At 34.9% G+C, this 14,871-nt stretch overlaps 7 protein-coding genes across 7 annotated transcripts; 3 read left to right on the forward strand and 4 right to left on the reverse strand.

Annotated features, from left to right (window-relative positions):
- The first annotated feature begins 3 nt into the window (after window positions 1-3).
- On the forward strand, window positions 4-2,650 carry RHIMIDRAFT_259982 (nucleotide-diphospho-sugar transferase). Its single transcript, XM_023611436.1, has 8 exons — window positions 4-313; window positions 366-521; window positions 578-691; window positions 741-917; window positions 974-1,115; window positions 1,167-1,564; window positions 1,619-1,785; window positions 1,840-2,650. Exons 1-8 carry the CDS (start codon window positions 134-136, stop codon window positions 2,168-2,170), a joined length of 1,665 nt encoding a protein of 554 aa, XP_023463880.1. The 5' UTR covers window positions 4-133; the 3' UTR covers window positions 2,171-2,650.
- Window positions 2,651-2,964: 314 nt separating this feature from the next.
- On the reverse strand, window positions 2,965-3,842 carry RHIMIDRAFT_205633 (proteasome-domain-containing protein; the record flags this gene model as incomplete). The annotated part of the gene is made up of 5 exons (XM_023606840.1): window positions 2,965-3,159; window positions 3,212-3,331; window positions 3,383-3,507; window positions 3,563-3,689; window positions 3,744-3,842. The coding sequence occupies 5 exons, from the start codon at window positions 3,840-3,842 to the stop codon at window positions 2,965-2,967; spliced, it is 666 nt and encodes a 221-aa protein (XP_023463881.1).
- A 415-nt stretch (window positions 3,843-4,257) lies between these two features.
- RHIMIDRAFT_293585 (actin-like ATPase domain-containing protein) lies at window positions 4,258-6,781 on the reverse strand. The gene is made up of 7 exons (XM_023614000.1): window positions 6,367-6,781; window positions 6,234-6,300; window positions 6,140-6,170; window positions 5,806-6,087; window positions 5,548-5,755; window positions 4,540-5,499; window positions 4,258-4,489 (listed from the first exon to the last, which is right to left on the reverse strand). The coding sequence occupies exons 1-7, from the start codon at window positions 6,425-6,427 to the stop codon at window positions 4,437-4,439; spliced, it is 1,662 nt and encodes a 553-aa protein (XP_023463882.1). The 5' UTR covers window positions 6,428-6,781; the 3' UTR covers window positions 4,258-4,436.
- A 167-nt stretch (window positions 6,782-6,948) lies between these two features.
- RHIMIDRAFT_35377 (uncharacterized protein) lies at window positions 6,949-7,616 on the forward strand. Its single transcript, XM_023615141.1, has 2 exons — window positions 6,949-7,371; window positions 7,448-7,616. Exons 1-2 carry the CDS (start codon window positions 7,005-7,007, stop codon window positions 7,534-7,536), a joined length of 456 nt encoding a protein of 151 aa, XP_023463883.1. The 5' UTR covers window positions 6,949-7,004; the 3' UTR covers window positions 7,537-7,616.
- A 2-nt stretch (window positions 7,617-7,618) lies between these two features.
- On the forward strand, window positions 7,619-11,385 carry RHIMIDRAFT_298977 (uncharacterized protein). The gene is made up of 12 exons (XM_023614312.1): window positions 7,619-7,732; window positions 7,795-8,121; window positions 8,183-8,260; window positions 8,311-8,451; window positions 8,499-8,792; window positions 8,841-9,116; window positions 9,169-9,348; window positions 9,407-9,997; window positions 10,061-10,418; window positions 10,476-10,586; window positions 10,638-10,786; window positions 10,837-11,385. Exons 1-12 carry the CDS (start codon window positions 7,697-7,699, stop codon window positions 10,972-10,974), a joined length of 2,679 nt encoding a protein of 892 aa, XP_023463884.1. The 5' UTR covers window positions 7,619-7,696; the 3' UTR covers window positions 10,975-11,385.
- On the reverse strand, window positions 11,001-12,264 carry RHIMIDRAFT_35341 (uncharacterized protein). Its single transcript, XM_023615140.1, has 3 exons — window positions 12,103-12,264; window positions 11,386-12,052; window positions 11,001-11,329 (listed from the first exon to the last, which is right to left on the reverse strand). Exons 1-3 carry the CDS (start codon window positions 12,171-12,173, stop codon window positions 11,027-11,029), a joined length of 1,041 nt encoding a protein of 346 aa, XP_023463885.1. The 5' UTR covers window positions 12,174-12,264; the 3' UTR covers window positions 11,001-11,026.
- Window positions 12,265-12,302: 38 nt separating this feature from the next.
- Window positions 12,303-14,042, reverse strand: RHIMIDRAFT_35322 (uncharacterized protein). Its single transcript, XM_023615139.1, has 7 exons — window positions 13,903-14,042; window positions 13,768-13,856; window positions 13,407-13,719; window positions 13,165-13,356; window positions 12,974-13,107; window positions 12,829-12,910; window positions 12,303-12,779 (listed from the first exon to the last, which is right to left on the reverse strand). The coding sequence occupies exons 1-7, from the start codon at window positions 13,972-13,974 to the stop codon at window positions 12,597-12,599; spliced, it is 1,065 nt and encodes a 354-aa protein (XP_023463886.1). The 5' UTR covers window positions 13,975-14,042; the 3' UTR covers window positions 12,303-12,596.
- Window positions 14,043-14,871: the final 829 nt, after the last annotated feature.

Genomic DNA, 14,871 nt, shown 5'->3' on the forward strand with positions numbered 1-14,871 from the left:
AACCCAAAATTATTTTTAGTACTACCTTTATTAATTTAAAGTCAGAACTCTATTTATCTTGATTTTCTGCAACTGGATTCAATAGTTTTGTCTTCTTTCCCCTCTTTCTTTTTTTTTCTTTCTTCAAAACAAAATGAATAACAGATATTACATGTTTGCAGTATCCACATTTCTGTGCTGCCTATTATTACTATTTACTCTCTATCCGTCATTAAGGATAACTACATATTCACCAAATCATAGAAAGAAAGATATATTTCAAATGTTTGACAAGGGACATGCATATGCAACTATTATCTGTGATAATTCAATAGTAAAATATTAGTATTTGCATATAAACTTGTACCCATTCACATTATATATAGATTGAACCCACTCTTGTCTCTATTTATTCCCTTCAACTCGCCTTTTCAAAAAAGCCGTCATCAAAGACAGATGTCATTGTGTTAATACCTGATTCAATCTATATAGAAAATGACTCTATTCAACAATTAGAAAGGCTTGATACTAAAATCATTAGAGTAATGCTGATATTACTTTTTCTAATCTATTTACTAATCAACATGTACATATATAGACTTCTTTTGCTCAATCCTCTTGCATGAACAGTCAACATGCTTTACTTAACCTATGGGCCTTGTTTGATTATAAGAAGATTGTCTATTTTACTCATGACGTTTTATTTGATAAAGTAATGCAATCATTATGTTATCACCTGGTATCTAACTTTATTATTTTAGGACGTAGATCAATTATTTTATCAATTACCAAATTCTGCTATTCTGTCGAACCAACTCAGCCCTTCTCTTCTCCTACTTGAACCCAGCCCCGATCATTTTGAATCGATGGTTCGAGACTACAAGACGTCAAAATCTATTCAATTTCAGCTACACAATACTACGAACAAGTTATTACAAGTAAAACATAAAAGAAATTAAAATAACTAGTTTACTAATCATATCAATCCTTATAGCATCTTTATGTCTACAATGGTCCAATGAAACCATGGAACTTTCATATGTATAATGATACAGATTGGTCAAAACATTATGATCCTATACCTTTCTATTATTGGCGTAAAGCAAGTAATGGTCTAAAGCATTTTTTGAACCCAGGTATAAAAATATAATGTATATTTATAGACATTATCTTATTTTAAGCACTAGTCTCAGAATGGCAGAACCAACAAAGGCAAGATGATGTATGCGATGGTTATTTGCAATCCATAAACAATATACACCACTTTACTGTTCAAGATAAATTCTCTGTAATGATTAGCACCTATAATCCAGAAAGAATAGAACGTATCTCTCTACTCATTCGACATTTACTCAAGTCTGATATGGTCCATACCATCTACATCACTTGGCACAATCCAAATTTAGATGTTCCCGCTTCCATCTATGATTCTATTCAAGATCATTCTCGACTTAAAGTACTCAAACAATCTTATGATTCACTCAACAATAGATTCAATCCTGTCGATGATTTGAAAACAGAAGCAGTCTATATTATGGATGACGACATCTTTATTGATTTACAAGACCTCGAATACGCTTTTAATGCAAGTATTACGTCTTCACTTTCTATTTTCTTCTTGTAACACAGATCGATATAGGTATGGAGATCACGTAAAGATAGTGTGGTAGGTCATTTCCCTCGCTTACACAGATATGATCCGGAAACACACCAAGCAAGTTACAAAGTGACTAACAGAGCACCTTATACTCTTGTTTTAACAAAGAGTATGTTTATACGATCTGAATATCTGTTTGCTTATACATGGTAACTATGGCTGCTTTTTCTTACTTTTGGCTTTTACTTATCATTATTTTATAGTCTATTGGAGCCTAAATTACATGAATATGTCGATCAGGCACTCAACTGTGAAGATCTTGGCTTTGCCATGATGGCATCTGGCCTTAGTCGTACACCATCAACATTTGTATGTAATGAAAAACCAATAGAAGACTTTGGCCGTAAGAAAGGCATCAGTATAAATAACAACCATATGCCTGCTCGTGCGGACTGTATCTCTAACTTTATTACACAATTCTGGAATGAACACGATCCTCTCTTAAAGTCCTATGACGCCGTGGCGCCATTTGCAAGATCTGTGATAAAAACCGGAAATTGGGCAAGAGTAGAAACAATTATATCCAATGAATAATCAAATAAACGGTTTTGTTTGTTGTCCAGAGCAACACAAAATGGAAAACGTAGATCGTACAACCATATTGTTACACCAACATAACATAGAAATGTCATACTTACGAAGTATACATAGCAGAACCCGACATTTGTGTACTATAATTTGCATTTAACACTTTAATATTTTATCCGGCAAACCGAAGAATTTATAATAAAGTATATACACATCAAAAACAAGAGGGCTAATCCCTCTTTTAAATACTTGTATCTATAAGAATTGAGCAGATTGATGTAAATAATCCTTTTCTAACAAAAAAAGAGATTGAGCTCCCTCTTTAAGTTTGGCTTAAATATATGTGTATTCTGGCAAGCACCTTTACACTTGTATAAAATATTCAATGGAACAAAGCATCAATAATCTATTCAAGACATAAAGTTATCTTGTTTTAAAAAAAAATTGGGACTACATCTTGTTTGTGTAAAAGATAACGTATTAAGGCTGTTCTTTCACTTCATAACATATAATAACGAAATCTTGTCAAAACAATGTTACAACATGATTATAGAATAAAACGCACACGGTTCTGTGATTATACACAACATACACACAAACATACTAGATGAAATATCAAGTCATTTATCTTTCATACACACAATAGAATGAATACATCGTAACTAAGCACTGCCCATTGATACACTAGGCTTCTTCTTCTTTTCAGCCTCCTCCTCTTTTTCCTTTTCGATTTCAGCAACCACACTTTCAACTTGTTCTTGTTCTAATCGCTATTATCACTGTTAATATACAATCATATATCATTCGCTCTTGTGTACCTTAACTTCTCCTTCTGAAGTCATGACAACGATTTCAATATTTTTTGCACCTGTCTGAACAACCTCCAGCAAGGATTTGATGGTTAATTTGACTGTCTCATTTTCTTCCATATCTTCATTGTAGTTCTTCTCCAAAAACTCACGAACTGTCTTTGAGCTTCTACCAATTGCATTTGCCTATGCATAAATCATTAGTCATTATTTCCAACAAAAACAGCAGGCTCTTTACCTTCCAAGCAGTATAAATACCAGAAGGTTCCGTCATATATAACTTGGGCTCCTTGTGATCAAATCCTACAAGAAGGGTAGAAATACCAAAAGGACGTACACCACCACTTTGGGTATATTTCTATTTAATATATTAGTCATCTCGGTTATCTTTTCATAATTATATTCTTACTTGTTGGATTTGAGCGATATGGCGTGTGATGTATTCGACAGTTACAGGATCTTCTACAGTTAAACGGTGACTTTGGCATTCAATTCTAGCCTTATTAATCAAGACACGGGCATCAGCAGTTAATCCTATTATATTTCAATTGAGAATGTATGAATAAATTTTGTTTCTTTTCTATTTTACCTGCAAAGGCCATACAAATGTGATCATCAAGCATACAGATCTTACGAACAGTTCTGGGATCTTGCAATTTTAAAACAGACTTCTTTTCAACACCAAGAACAACGACATTTTTGCCACGAACACCAACCTAAAGAATTATATAAACATGTGTCCTTTTGCTTTGCAAATTTATATTACATACAGCACAAGTTCCTTTTCTGACAGCTTCAGAAGCATATTCGACTTGAAACAAGTGACCATCAGGTGAGAAAACTGTTAAAGCACGATCGTATCCAGACATTATTTATTTATTTATGTAAAAAAAAAAAGAAAGAGACAGAGGGGCAGCTACAAAGCAATACACGCGTACATCTCCGTCAGCAGGTGACGCGTCGACCTTATTTAAACTCCGTTATTTATTCCCTTTAATTAGACATTGGACTCAATTTTGTTTAATTTCTTTACAGGCGACTAATGTCATTCCTGATGAACATTCTTTGAGACTCTTAAGAAGATAAGATATACATACTAATAGATAATGCTATTGGATGTATGCGATAACCCTGACAATAATATTCATTTATTAAGAGCAAAAGTTGACATTTCAGTCGACTAAAGTTGCTTCAACTTGCTCTCATTTTATACCAACCCATTCATTTAATGACCTACATTTTCTTTTTTTTTTTTTTTTTTTTTTTTTTTTTTTTTTTTTTTTTGCTTATAAAATAGTAGTTGCTAGCTATGGGAGGTCATATTGCTGAGCTATCAGACTACATGCACTATATGATAAACCTCTCACACATAAAAGAAGAAAAGATAAAGAAGGATGTATATATTTCTATTTCCAATCTTTATAAAGGTGAGTTTGTCCTTGATTTTTATTTTTTGTATAAACTTAGTCGGAATCAAAGGTGCAAGTGGTTCCATATGTCTTTCCACGAATGACAGCTATTATAAGGTGATGTTAGCAAGCCTAATCATTAAACATGTTTCTTTACCTTCAACTCTTAATTCTACTTCACCAAAATACATTTTAATTGTTAAATCAACCTTTTCACCTTCCATTACACCAGTTAAAGCAGGCATGGGAATAGTAAAGTTGGCAACTTTATGTACACCTGGACTTGTTGTGTACCTAGGCTGTTCTTCAGTATCAGCTGCATATAAAGTACAGGTAGTATGATGGGGGTAATAAGCAAAGAAATCTTTTGAGACACAGTTATCGATATCCAATGGTTGTCCTCTTTTAACATAAACTGAGAAACGATTATCACAGCGCACGCTACCATCAGCACGAACAATCTTATAGCTTGGTGGATCAACACCTTCTTCAAATGTAGTAGTGGTGTCAATACCGTACCAGTAACGAGGGATACGTGTTGTTACTATGCGAGGGTTTAAGCCAAAGTAAACAGCACCACGAACAACCGCAAGTTCACAACGAGGAGGAACAGCGACAAGGCCAACACGGGAACCAAATTCTTGTTGAACGCGTTCAAATAAATAATTTGATGAACCAAAACCGCCTACTAAAAAGATAGCTTCTAATCTTCCAGCCTTTTGCAATTGCTCCTCACACAAGTTGAGAACTTCCTTGATAACAGGCTCGAATACTTCCTTTTTTAACTCCGCCGCTGTTAAACAAAGTACACCATCTTCAAGTCCTATAGCTGGGTTGTTTAGTGATGCCAAATTCATTGAAGCAGGCAAAGTGATAAATTGATCTTCTATGCCATCAAATTGTGGTTTAATCAATTCAACAAAGTTATCCATCATTGATTCAAAAGCAGAAGCTGGAATGGAAGACAAGTACTCTTTGAACTTCTTTTTCAATAATTTACGCATTCTGCGATCTAAGAACACTGAACCACAGGATTGACCATGACCTTTAGTACATTCACGTAACTTTCTTCCGCTACGCTCATCAATTTCAAAAACGATTAAATCGACAGTACCACCTAAGAGTTGATAAGTATTATAACAATCGCTTCATTGTTATTGTTTACCTCCTGCATCACAAATCATAAATCTATCATTATGCTTTAAATTAAATTGTTCACACTTCTTTTCACAGTAAAGGGCAGCAGCTTCAGGTTCAGAAATAAGCATCAGTCTATCACGGTGATCATCTTCCTTTATCAGCCCAGCCATAATAGCGGCTTCACGCATAGTTGCTTTCGCTTTATCAGACCACATGGCAGGAACGGTCAAACACTTTCAGGAACAGAATGAGTATAAGCCAAGATATGACAAATGTGACTTACATATCTATATTGATGTTGGCTATAGTTCTTTGCAAAGCCCTTTTTCAATTCAGATACAACATGTTCATGGAAAGCACGGAGATAGTCAGATATTGCTTCAACAATGGTTAAGCCGTTAGGAAGAGGAGGCAGCTCCTTTGCAATATTTTCGTCCAAATAAAGTTTATATTGCTTTAATAAAACTGAGTTACGGGAATTTGGACGCTGCATTTCTAAGCGAGCAGCATTTGCCCACTGTGTCATTTCTTTAGTGTTGCCTTGGTAAAAATTAAGAGTGGGCGCCTATAAAGGAATTTATACAAATGTCTTCCATTGTTCATTGCTTTTTATTTACCTTGGGATAAACATTATTGTTTTGTTTTGGCCTATTTAAGGACAAAAAAGAAGCCATTTAGTTATTCTAGTGATGACAATGAGTTTAGTCTTACCAGCGAACAATGTCTACTACTTCATCATTTTGTATAAATGCGTAAGAACAACCAGAAAAGGTTGTACCTAGAAATTACCGAGAAACGAGACTTAGTTTACTTGTTACTACGCCATATTTCTTTTTTTATATACCAAAGTCAATGCCAATGACAACCGGGTAATCATTTATATGAAAGGGCTTGGACTGTGCCATTTTATTTCGTAAAGAAAAAAGAGAGAGGAGGAAAAAGTAGGACTTTTTCAAAAAATGTACAACTTTTTAGGTTCAACGCCACTCTTTTTGTACACATGAGAATGACTAGATTCAGATAGTTGCTGTAACTGTTGAAAAAAGGCAAGATTACTGGTGATAGAGAAGCAATAGATCGAACTTTGTCTATCTAAAGAAGTCTGTTTGAGGCTTGAAAATAAGGTACGGTGCTTTAGTGGTTTTACACTGTTGCCTGGTATTTTATTTCTATATTTTTGCTATGGCAGCCATGAGATGATTTTTATACTTTGTGTACCTTTTACTACCAGTCCAATTCATTTTTCATGTAAAACAAATAAAAAGAAAGAAAGAAAAAAAATAGAATAAATATAATAAAAAAAATGTTGTCACTTGGAATAGATGATGATGTGTGTGTATAATCTCCTTAAAAAATAGTAGATCCTTTGTATATATAAATATACATTATACATTTATTTATATTTTCTCTTTTCTCTTTTTCTAATATTCAGGGTAACTTGTTTAATATAACTTACATTCATTATTTATCAAGACGTTCCCTATGGTACATACACATGTACAGCATATATATATGATAGAGTGCGAACAAATAAACATGACTCCAGCAGAAACAATTCGAAATCAATACTACCTTTCTCAGCAAGGTCAATCATCATCAAATCAAAATGTTCCTGATAAAACACGGCTGCCGCGACAAGAACCTCAAATGACACTATATGAACCACAGTCCGACCAGGAGCCTAAAATTGTATTGGAACATAATAATAATAATAATAATAGCAGTGCATCTGAATTTCAAAAGAGTTCAGATCATATCATCAGAAGGAATAGTAGCAAGTTTCTTTTAAAGTTATCAAAGTCAACTGCACCTATGAGGGCGAAGCTCTCTACGTTATCTCCAAGTAAATGTAAGATTAGGGGAGAAAAAGGAGGAAGGAGAAGAATCGGAGTAAGGGTGATACTTATTCATGCAAATTAGCTCAGTTGGATCAACTATGGGCAAGCTCATCAAGCACATTAACACGCCCAATAAGAAAATCAGCAGAAAGTGTACATCACCTATCGTTATATAGAAGAAATAGAAGCTATTCTAAAAATGAACGATCGCAATCATTCTCATTTGAACAGAAAGTGCCCAATACCATATCATGTGCTTATCCTGCGCTTCTCTCCAATGTAGCCGAAGCATTTAAAGAAAGTATCATTGTTGGCACAAGGGTAAAGGATAACATCATGTACCATGATGTATTTGACGGAAAAGATGCTGTGGTAGATATATATATATATCCATTTTTTCGTGCCAAAAAACTATATAACTCACATCATTACAGGACAAGCTTTGCTCTATTCTCAGAACACCAGATCGAGACTTGGCAATACTAATCGGACGAGCATTGAATCACCAAAAATACTTTCATGACGTAAATTATGAGCATAAACTAAGGGATTCAGATAAAGAACTATATCAATTCAAAGAATTAAATGGGATACCAACGCCAACAAAAAGAAAAATAACTAATAGAAAGGCAACAAAAGATGAACGGAGGAATGCGGGACTACCTAACGGAGTGTTCACTTTGTGGACACGCTGTTATTCGCCAACTTGCTCTACTGACAATACATGCTACAGTATATCGTGTCCTACAAACAATAGAAAGGTAAAGCCTTGCATCTGATGTTACAAGTGTTACGAGAAGAGTTCTTATGCAAGACATTCAGGGCTCTAGTCCAATTAGGGATAGCAAACTCAAGGTAGAAAGATCAATCAGCCAGAACTCACTGAATGTTGAGAAAAGGGTACATCTACACTATATCTTTAAACCTCTTTTAACATTACTTCTTTGCAGGAAGATAGACTATGGCAGTATACAGTTCCAAAAAGCGTCTTGAACAGTTTATCACTAAAGGAAAGGAATCGACAAGAAAATATATTTGAATTGATTTATACAGAACAAGACTTTGTGAACGACCTTGCTTATGTAGAAGAGGTAAAGCAAAAAAGAAGACAAGAGTATTTGCTCATAGCTTTGAAAAGAGTTGGATCCTTGCCTTGAAAAATAGTGACTGCATACAGAAAGATAGACGTGATCAATTTATTAAAGATCTGTTTTGGAATATATCTCAAGTTAGAAAAACAAATCAGTTGCTCGTACAGGAACTCTCGTTATATCAGTCTACACATCAAGTGGTTGATCAGATAGGACATATACTATTAAAGCATGTCAAATCTTTTGAACCTTTTGTTATTTATGGTGCGCATCAGCTCATTAGCAGGCATATTTTCGAAACTGAAAAATCATCAAACCCTGCTTTTGCAAAGTTTGTCGAGGTAGAATAAAGTATAATAAACAAAAAAAAAAGTAGCTTACATTTGTAGAATGTTGAAAAACTTCCTGAATCACGCAAACTGGAGCTAAATGGTTATCTGACAAAGCCAACGACGCGTTTAGGTCGATACAACCTTCTATTAAAAGAGATATTGAAAAGAACACCAGAAGATAGTCCGGATATAGCAGCACTTCCAAAGGTAATGGAAATAATCAGCAATTTTCTGTCCAGAGTCAATGAAGAAGTAGGAAAGACGGAAAACAGATTTTGTTTACAGCTCTTACATGAAAAACTATCGGATGCTACAAAGAATTATCCGTATAAGGTAAGCTGATGAGTAGTTAAGCTGTCTCCTTGTCACTAATTACTTCTTTAAGGATGAACTAAACCTACTAGCTGAGGAACGTCGTATTATATTGAAAGGAAGCTTAAAAAGAAAAGTTTTAAATCACGCATCTGAAGCAGCAGATATTCATATTTACATACTGGATCATTGCTTGCTTATCATGAAATCAAAATATTTTGATCACACCGAAAAATACAAATTATATAAAAAGGTAAGGCAGTCTACTTGGTCGTGTTTGGATTATTAACTCTTCTTTGCTTTTATTTTAGCCTATCCCTCTTGCTTTATTGACTATCTCATTGCCTGAGCCTAACAAAAGGTCAAGTTCAATTATACCTTATACAATAGGATCATCAACAGATACCATATTCCTTCTACCATCTTACTCTACCTCGTCCACCGGAAGCAATAGTCATAAAACAAGATTTCCCCTAAACTTTACTCACTTGGGTCGACATGGTTCAGGCACTCTGACATTGTATGCCTCTACGTTAGCAAGTCAGAGGAAGTGGTTAGACACAATCGAGAACCACAAGAGGATGATAATGGAGCAAACAAGAGCGTTTAATATTGAAAATATTAGTCATCAATTCTTCAACACTTTCTTCAAAGTAAACTGTGCGGCTGCCTATAATCTCTTTCTATTTATTGGCTGTGATCATGGAATATATGTTAAACACTTGGATAAGAACGAAGATGACGAACATGAAGGAATCAGGCGTATTTTGCACCTCAACAAAGTTTCACAGATTGATATACTGAGCGATTTAAAAATCATGTTGATATTGGCTGACAAAACACTGTACTTTTGCTGCTTGGACACATTAATAGATGGAGAGAATCTATTGACTACAATGCGCGTCGAACATCAGAAGGAGATCAACGCTACTTCAAATGACATGGAATGTTTAGGCAATAGTCAGCATTTGCGAAAGATAAGCAGCAGTGTCTCATTTTTTAAAGTGGGAAAAGTGTTTGACAAGACGACGTCTGCAGATAAACCAGTAGAAAGAACCCTCATTTGCTATGTAAAATACAATGCGATGACATCAACTATTCGCGTACTTGAGCCTCGATCAAATGCACAGGATATGAAAAAGAAGAAAGTTAGCAAGGGCACAGGTGTCTTTATGAAGACAAATGCAGCAGACTCGCTTTGCTTATTTAAAGATTTGTACATACCGGGAGAAGCTACTTCCATTCAATTCTTTAAAAGCGTTGTCTGCGTTGGAAGCGCCAAAGGTTTCCAAATGGTCGATATAGCGTCAGCAGGAGTTCAAAGTAAAAACTACTGATAGAAGTCATTCTCGCATTGTCTCATCATGCCTCTTCACATAGGCGTATTAGATCCAAATGATCAAAGTCATCAGTTTATCAAGCAAAGGGAGACACTTCGGCCAATCTCAATGTTTAAGCATCCTAATGGAAGTATTTTACTTTGTTATAATGGTTAGTAAACCGTACTTTTTCGCAAATGTCAAAACTAAAAGAGATTTTCAGAAATCGCCTTTTGCATTGATAGAAAAGGTCGAAGAATAAAATCAGACTGGATGATCGAGTGGGAAGGGCATCCTCACAGCTTTTCTTTTTACCATCCTTTCATTCTAGCGTTTGATAGCAGCTTTATAGAGATTAGACATGTAGATACTGTAAGTGTCATCGTATGCTTATATAACAAACAACTTATAATCTATATCAGGGAAAGCTAGTGCAAGTTATACCAGGAATCAATATACGATGTTTACAGCCCAACAGTACTACTGAAACAACCATTTACTGCGTAAGAGAAGATGAACATAGAACAGGAACTGAGATTATTTTCGGTTTAAGGAAATAATAATAAAAAGACAGAAACTACAATATGCTCTTTTCATTTATTTACTAGTAATTTAACGTCTCTTGAGTTGGTTATCAAGGGTGTATCGTTGTTGTCCAAGCCATGAATTGGGGAAAGCTTTGGCCATAATGATATCTTTGGTTGCTCTTCTCGACATATCGTACCATGCAGAGATAATAAGATGTTGCTCACGACGAGACTGAAGACGAAGTTCATGAATTTGCTTCTTGAGCTTCTCTGTTTCTTCTTCACGAAGTGCAACTTCAGCTTTTAATGATGAAACAGCTTCATCAAAATTGCCAGAGTTTCCATCATACTTTTGCTCTTTTAATAATTTATCTTGTTGCTTGATAAACTATTATTGACAAAGGTAAATTCTTTGCATTATTTTAATTAATTCTTTTTTCCTACCTCTTTAGCTTTCTTAAGTTTGAGTTGAGCTTCTCTTAATTGCTCCTGCAATTGTATCGCTTGCTGCTGCAAATGAGCATTCTGCTGCTTGAGAGGTTCATCGTTTTGAGCAGCATAAGCAGCTAATGATGCTTTCATTTCACTATTAAGTCTTTGCTGCTCTCGTAACTCATCATTCTGCTCGAGGCTTCGTCCTTGCAAAGCATCCTTTTCGAGCAAGAGCTTATTGATATCCTCAAGCTGCTTTTTGGTTTGTTCCTCCAAGTGCTTAGACTTTTGCTCCATTTCATAATACTTGGTGCGAATGTCCTCTGCACCCTCAGCATCATTAAATCTACCTTCTTCGATTTTTTTCTCGAGCTTAGCTACAGTGTCGCGCAAAGACTTGATTTCTTTCTCAAGTTCAATGGTGTGCAAGCGAAGAGAAAGTGTATGTGCTGACTGGTCAACAAGTGCATCAGGTATACCTTCCCGAATGCGTGCCATGTCACTTTGCAAGATATCACGTTCCTGAGACACTTCGATATAACTCTTTTCAAACTGTGTCTTTAAACGGTTTGCATCATCAAGCAAATGTTGAAGCACAACTGCTTTCTGGCTACGGCCAGCTGCTTGTTCCTCTTGGAGCTTCTTGACCTGGCGCTCGAGTCGTCGATTGGCCAGTTTACTATTTGAATGTGAGCATTTAAATATGCTTATGGCTAAAGGTAGTCTTACAGTTCAGTAACATTGGTTTCCTTCAATGTGTCTTCCAAAGAATCATTTAGATTGAAATCATCTATGTCCATATCGTCAGCATCGACTTCCTTAGAGCGCTGAGTAGCAGTCTTGTCTGCGATAACAGCACCAACTGTCACAAAGAAAAAAAAAAGTTAGAATCAAATAAAAGGTGAATAGAAAGATGCATACTTCCAAGCTGTGCTTCCTGAAGATGATCCTCAAGCAGTTGTATACGATCTGAATCTCGTAATTTTTCATCTTCCATCAGTTCAAGCTTCTTTGTCGCCTGAACAAGCTCATAGTCCAGTCGGTTCTTCTCTCGTATCAGTTCATTATTTTGAGTCTGCAACTCTGCTACTTGGTCTTTATATGATTCCATCAAGGACTTGAATGCTATAAGGCTGCCATATTCCTCCTCTAGCTTCTGTGAGTGCTCCAGTAAGGCATGATTTCGCTCTTCAAGTAGCTATTCATGATTTTATTATATCGTCTTATAATTTATATTGCTTGTTTACCTTAACCTGCCTTCTTAGATCAGCAGTTTCTTCTAATTTCTTCTTATACTTTTCAATCACATTCTCTGCCTTTTGAAGCTTTTCTGCTGTATGTCTGTATTCGTCTAACTGATCTTTTAGCTTTATTGCTTGTTCTTCATACTTTGTAGCGTCTTCACTCTAAAGAGAGTATTATTATTGAACACTTTCCCACGCTTTCACTTTTTACCCTTCGCAGTAACTCCTTAATTTGACCGCTTTGTTCCTCTAATCGTCTTTCCTGCTCCTGTCTTATATCCTCACTTCGTTGTCTATATCAAGAAAAAATGAACGAGGTTATAAATTGAGAATGAATAATGCATATCGATCTTTACAAATCCTGTTTCAAATGCTCAATTTCTGTTCTCATGATATAGTCAGCTCTTCCTGTTTCGTTTGCCTGTGCAACAGCTGCATCCATATCTCTCAGTCTATTCTGTAGTTCTGTCCTGTCTGCCTCGAGTTTATCCTGAACAAAAAGGGAGTAAGCTAGTTGTCATTCTCTGTTTCTAACAATATCAATTACATATTTAATCAAGAGCTCTGAATGTTTATCGATCAATTGTCTATTCTGTACTTCTAGCTCTTCTTTCTCTTTTGACATTCTCAATAGTTCACTTTGATATGATCCGTCATCTGCATACGAGCTGCGTGGGGTATAATTGGCAGAAGATTGTTGTAATTCGTCTTGTCGATTATCTTGTGTATATTGCATAAACTATGTCAAACATAATCAATATACGCGCCTTTTTGATTAAGCAAACCTACATTATCAATTAAGAGCATAAGTTGTTGCTGACTCTGAGGAGACAATTGTTGAATCTTTTGGATATATTTCTCATTATCCGCACACACAACAGCTGTATATATAACAAAATTACATAGCTTCAATATTTCATGAAAATTTGCTTCTTTTGCTATAGCGTTCAGATTCACCAGAGGAAAATTGCTAAAATTGTACCCAAGAACATCTTCGTAATATCGAGAAATGAGTTTATATAACTTTTTGAGGTTATTTATCTTGAAAACCCAATTCTCTCCAACATCAGCAGAACGAATAAGTTTGAACCATTTGTAGTCACTAAAATGCTTTGTTAAACAAGTCCTTATGTTTAATTGTCAAACCTACATGGTTGAAAGAATTTCAAATAGAATAATACCATCTGAAAGTTCAGTAATGTGAGATATACTGTGTGAGATGTTGTCAAGAGAATTTATCTATATACCATTAAAAAACGTTTTCTCTTTTATATCCTTTATTTACCCATTCAACACAGGCTTGTGCTTGTAAGGCTTCTGTTTGATTAATATCAGATTGGTCAGATAACCTCATCATCTGTTTGTTGCTTCCCTTTTCCTTTTTTTCTCCCTATGCTTAAAAAGAAAAAAAAAGAAAGAGAGGCCTAGAAACTGAAGAGGAGACTTTTTATGACTAAAATTGTGTTTCTTCTGGCGGGGCTAAAAATTGGTTTATCATCTACTAGATGCAACACAACTAAAGGAGACACTGGAAGAACGTGTAAGTATTTTTTATACATATAAAAGGGTTAATGATAAGGGCTTTTTTTATATACTAAATGAATTCCATCACAACAACAAAGTGTCTATATGTTTTCTTTTATATTTCATCAATTGTCAAAAACAACGCTACGCGTTACATAAACTAATTTTCCCTACATGTTTATTGCATATAAATAAATATATAAATACATATATAAATACATATATATATTTATATGGTCATCACATTGCATATAGAAACTGATGCCATGAATACGTCTGAGAATATACTTTCTGTCAATTGATCATAATTTGATGAGTATATCTCAAGTTATAAATATATCTTTTTTAGAGAGCACTGTCTATTAAGCATCGTTTATTTATAAACAGCTGTAGTAAGCAATTATTATGCAAGGAATCAGCTTTATGCCAATATGGAAACCCGAATTTGACGTACAATGCTACTTCAAATTCGTAATTCAAGGCTGTAGAATATAAAGCACAAAGATACGCACAAGTTCAAAAAAAAAAAAGAACGTCTGCCTTGCTTCTTTTTACATTTATCACCTTTTATTAGCAAGATGACACTACTTAAAAAACCCTGTCTCTAATGACTCCTTGGTAATTATAGACGCCTATAAAATACAACATACAGGCGACTTTCTTACGCCAAATTAAGGAAGACTTTATGATGACATCCTTTCTTCTTTAATATCATAACATCAGAAAATTA

The sequence above is a fragment of the Rhizopus microsporus genome (genome assembly GCF_002708625.1).
Source record: "Rhizopus microsporus ATCC 52813 unplaced genomic scaffold scaffold_14, whole genome shotgun sequence".
In the NCBI taxonomy this organism is placed as follows: domain Eukaryota; kingdom Fungi; phylum Mucoromycota; class Mucoromycetes; order Mucorales; family Rhizopodaceae; genus Rhizopus; species Rhizopus microsporus.

Excerpts from the sequence above, each read along its gene's own strand:
- RHIMIDRAFT_35341 (XM_023615140.1), bottom strand. The coding sequence starts at position 12,173 with ATGGACATAGATGATTTCAATCTAAATGATTCTTTGGAAGACACATTG. Across the intron at positions 12,053-12,102 it reads GAAACCAATGTTACTGAACT|TAAACTGGCCAATCGACGAC; the intron begins GTAAGACTACCT and ends ACATTCAAATAG. Across the intron at positions 11,330-11,385 it reads AACTTAAGAAAGCTAAAGAG|TTTATCAAGCAACAAGATAA; the intron begins GTAGGAAAAAAG and ends TGTCAATAATAG.
- RHIMIDRAFT_259982 (XM_023611436.1), top strand. The coding sequence starts at position 134 with ATGAATAACAGATATTACATGTTTGCAGTATCCACATTTCTGTGCTGC. Across the intron at positions 314-365 it reads TTATCTGTGATAATTCAATA|ATTGAACCCACTCTTGTCTC; the intron begins GTAAAATATTAG and ends CATTATATATAG. Across the intron at positions 692-740 it reads ATGACGTTTTATTTGATAAA|GACGTAGATCAATTATTTTA; the intron begins GTAATGCAATCA and ends TTATTATTTTAG.
- RHIMIDRAFT_293585 (XM_023614000.1), bottom strand. The coding sequence starts at position 6,427 with ATGGCACAGTCCAAGCCCTTTCATATAAATGATTACCCGGTTGTCATT. Across the intron at positions 6,301-6,366 it reads TGTCATTGGCATTGACTTTG|GTACAACCTTTTCTGGTTGT; the intron begins GTATATAAAAAA and ends GGTAATTTCTAG. Across the intron at positions 6,088-6,139 it reads ACAATAATGTTTATCCCAAG|GCGCCCACTCTTAATTTTTA; the intron begins GTAAATAAAAAG and ends ATTCCTTTATAG.
- RHIMIDRAFT_35377 (XM_023615141.1), top strand. The coding sequence starts at position 7,005 with ATGGTACATACACATGTACAGCATATATATATGATAGAGTGCGAACAA. Across the intron at positions 7,372-7,447 it reads TACGTTATCTCCAAGTAAAT|TTGGATCAACTATGGGCAAG; the intron begins GTAAGATTAGGG and ends AAATTAGCTCAG.
- RHIMIDRAFT_35322 (XM_023615139.1), bottom strand. The coding sequence starts at position 13,974 with ATGATGAGGTTATCTGACCAATCTGATATTAATCAAACAGAAGCCTTA. Across the intron at positions 13,357-13,406 it reads TTATGCTCTTAATTGATAAT|TTTATGCAATATACACAAGA; the intron begins GTAGGTTTGCTT and ends TGTTTGACATAG. Across the intron at positions 12,780-12,828 it reads TTAAGGAGTTACTGCGAAGG|AGTGAAGACGCTACAAAGTA; the intron begins GTAAAAAGTGAA and ends TACTCTCTTTAG.
- RHIMIDRAFT_298977 (XM_023614312.1), top strand. The coding sequence starts at position 7,697 with ATGTACCATGATGTATTTGACGGAAAAGATGCTGTG. Across the intron at positions 8,122-8,182 it reads GTCCTACAAACAATAGAAAG|GGCTCTAGTCCAATTAGGGA; the intron begins GTAAAGCCTTGC and ends CAAGACATTCAG. Across the intron at positions 8,452-8,498 it reads ACCTTGCTTATGTAGAAGAG|AGTTGGATCCTTGCCTTGAA; the intron begins GTAAAGCAAAAA and ends AGCTTTGAAAAG.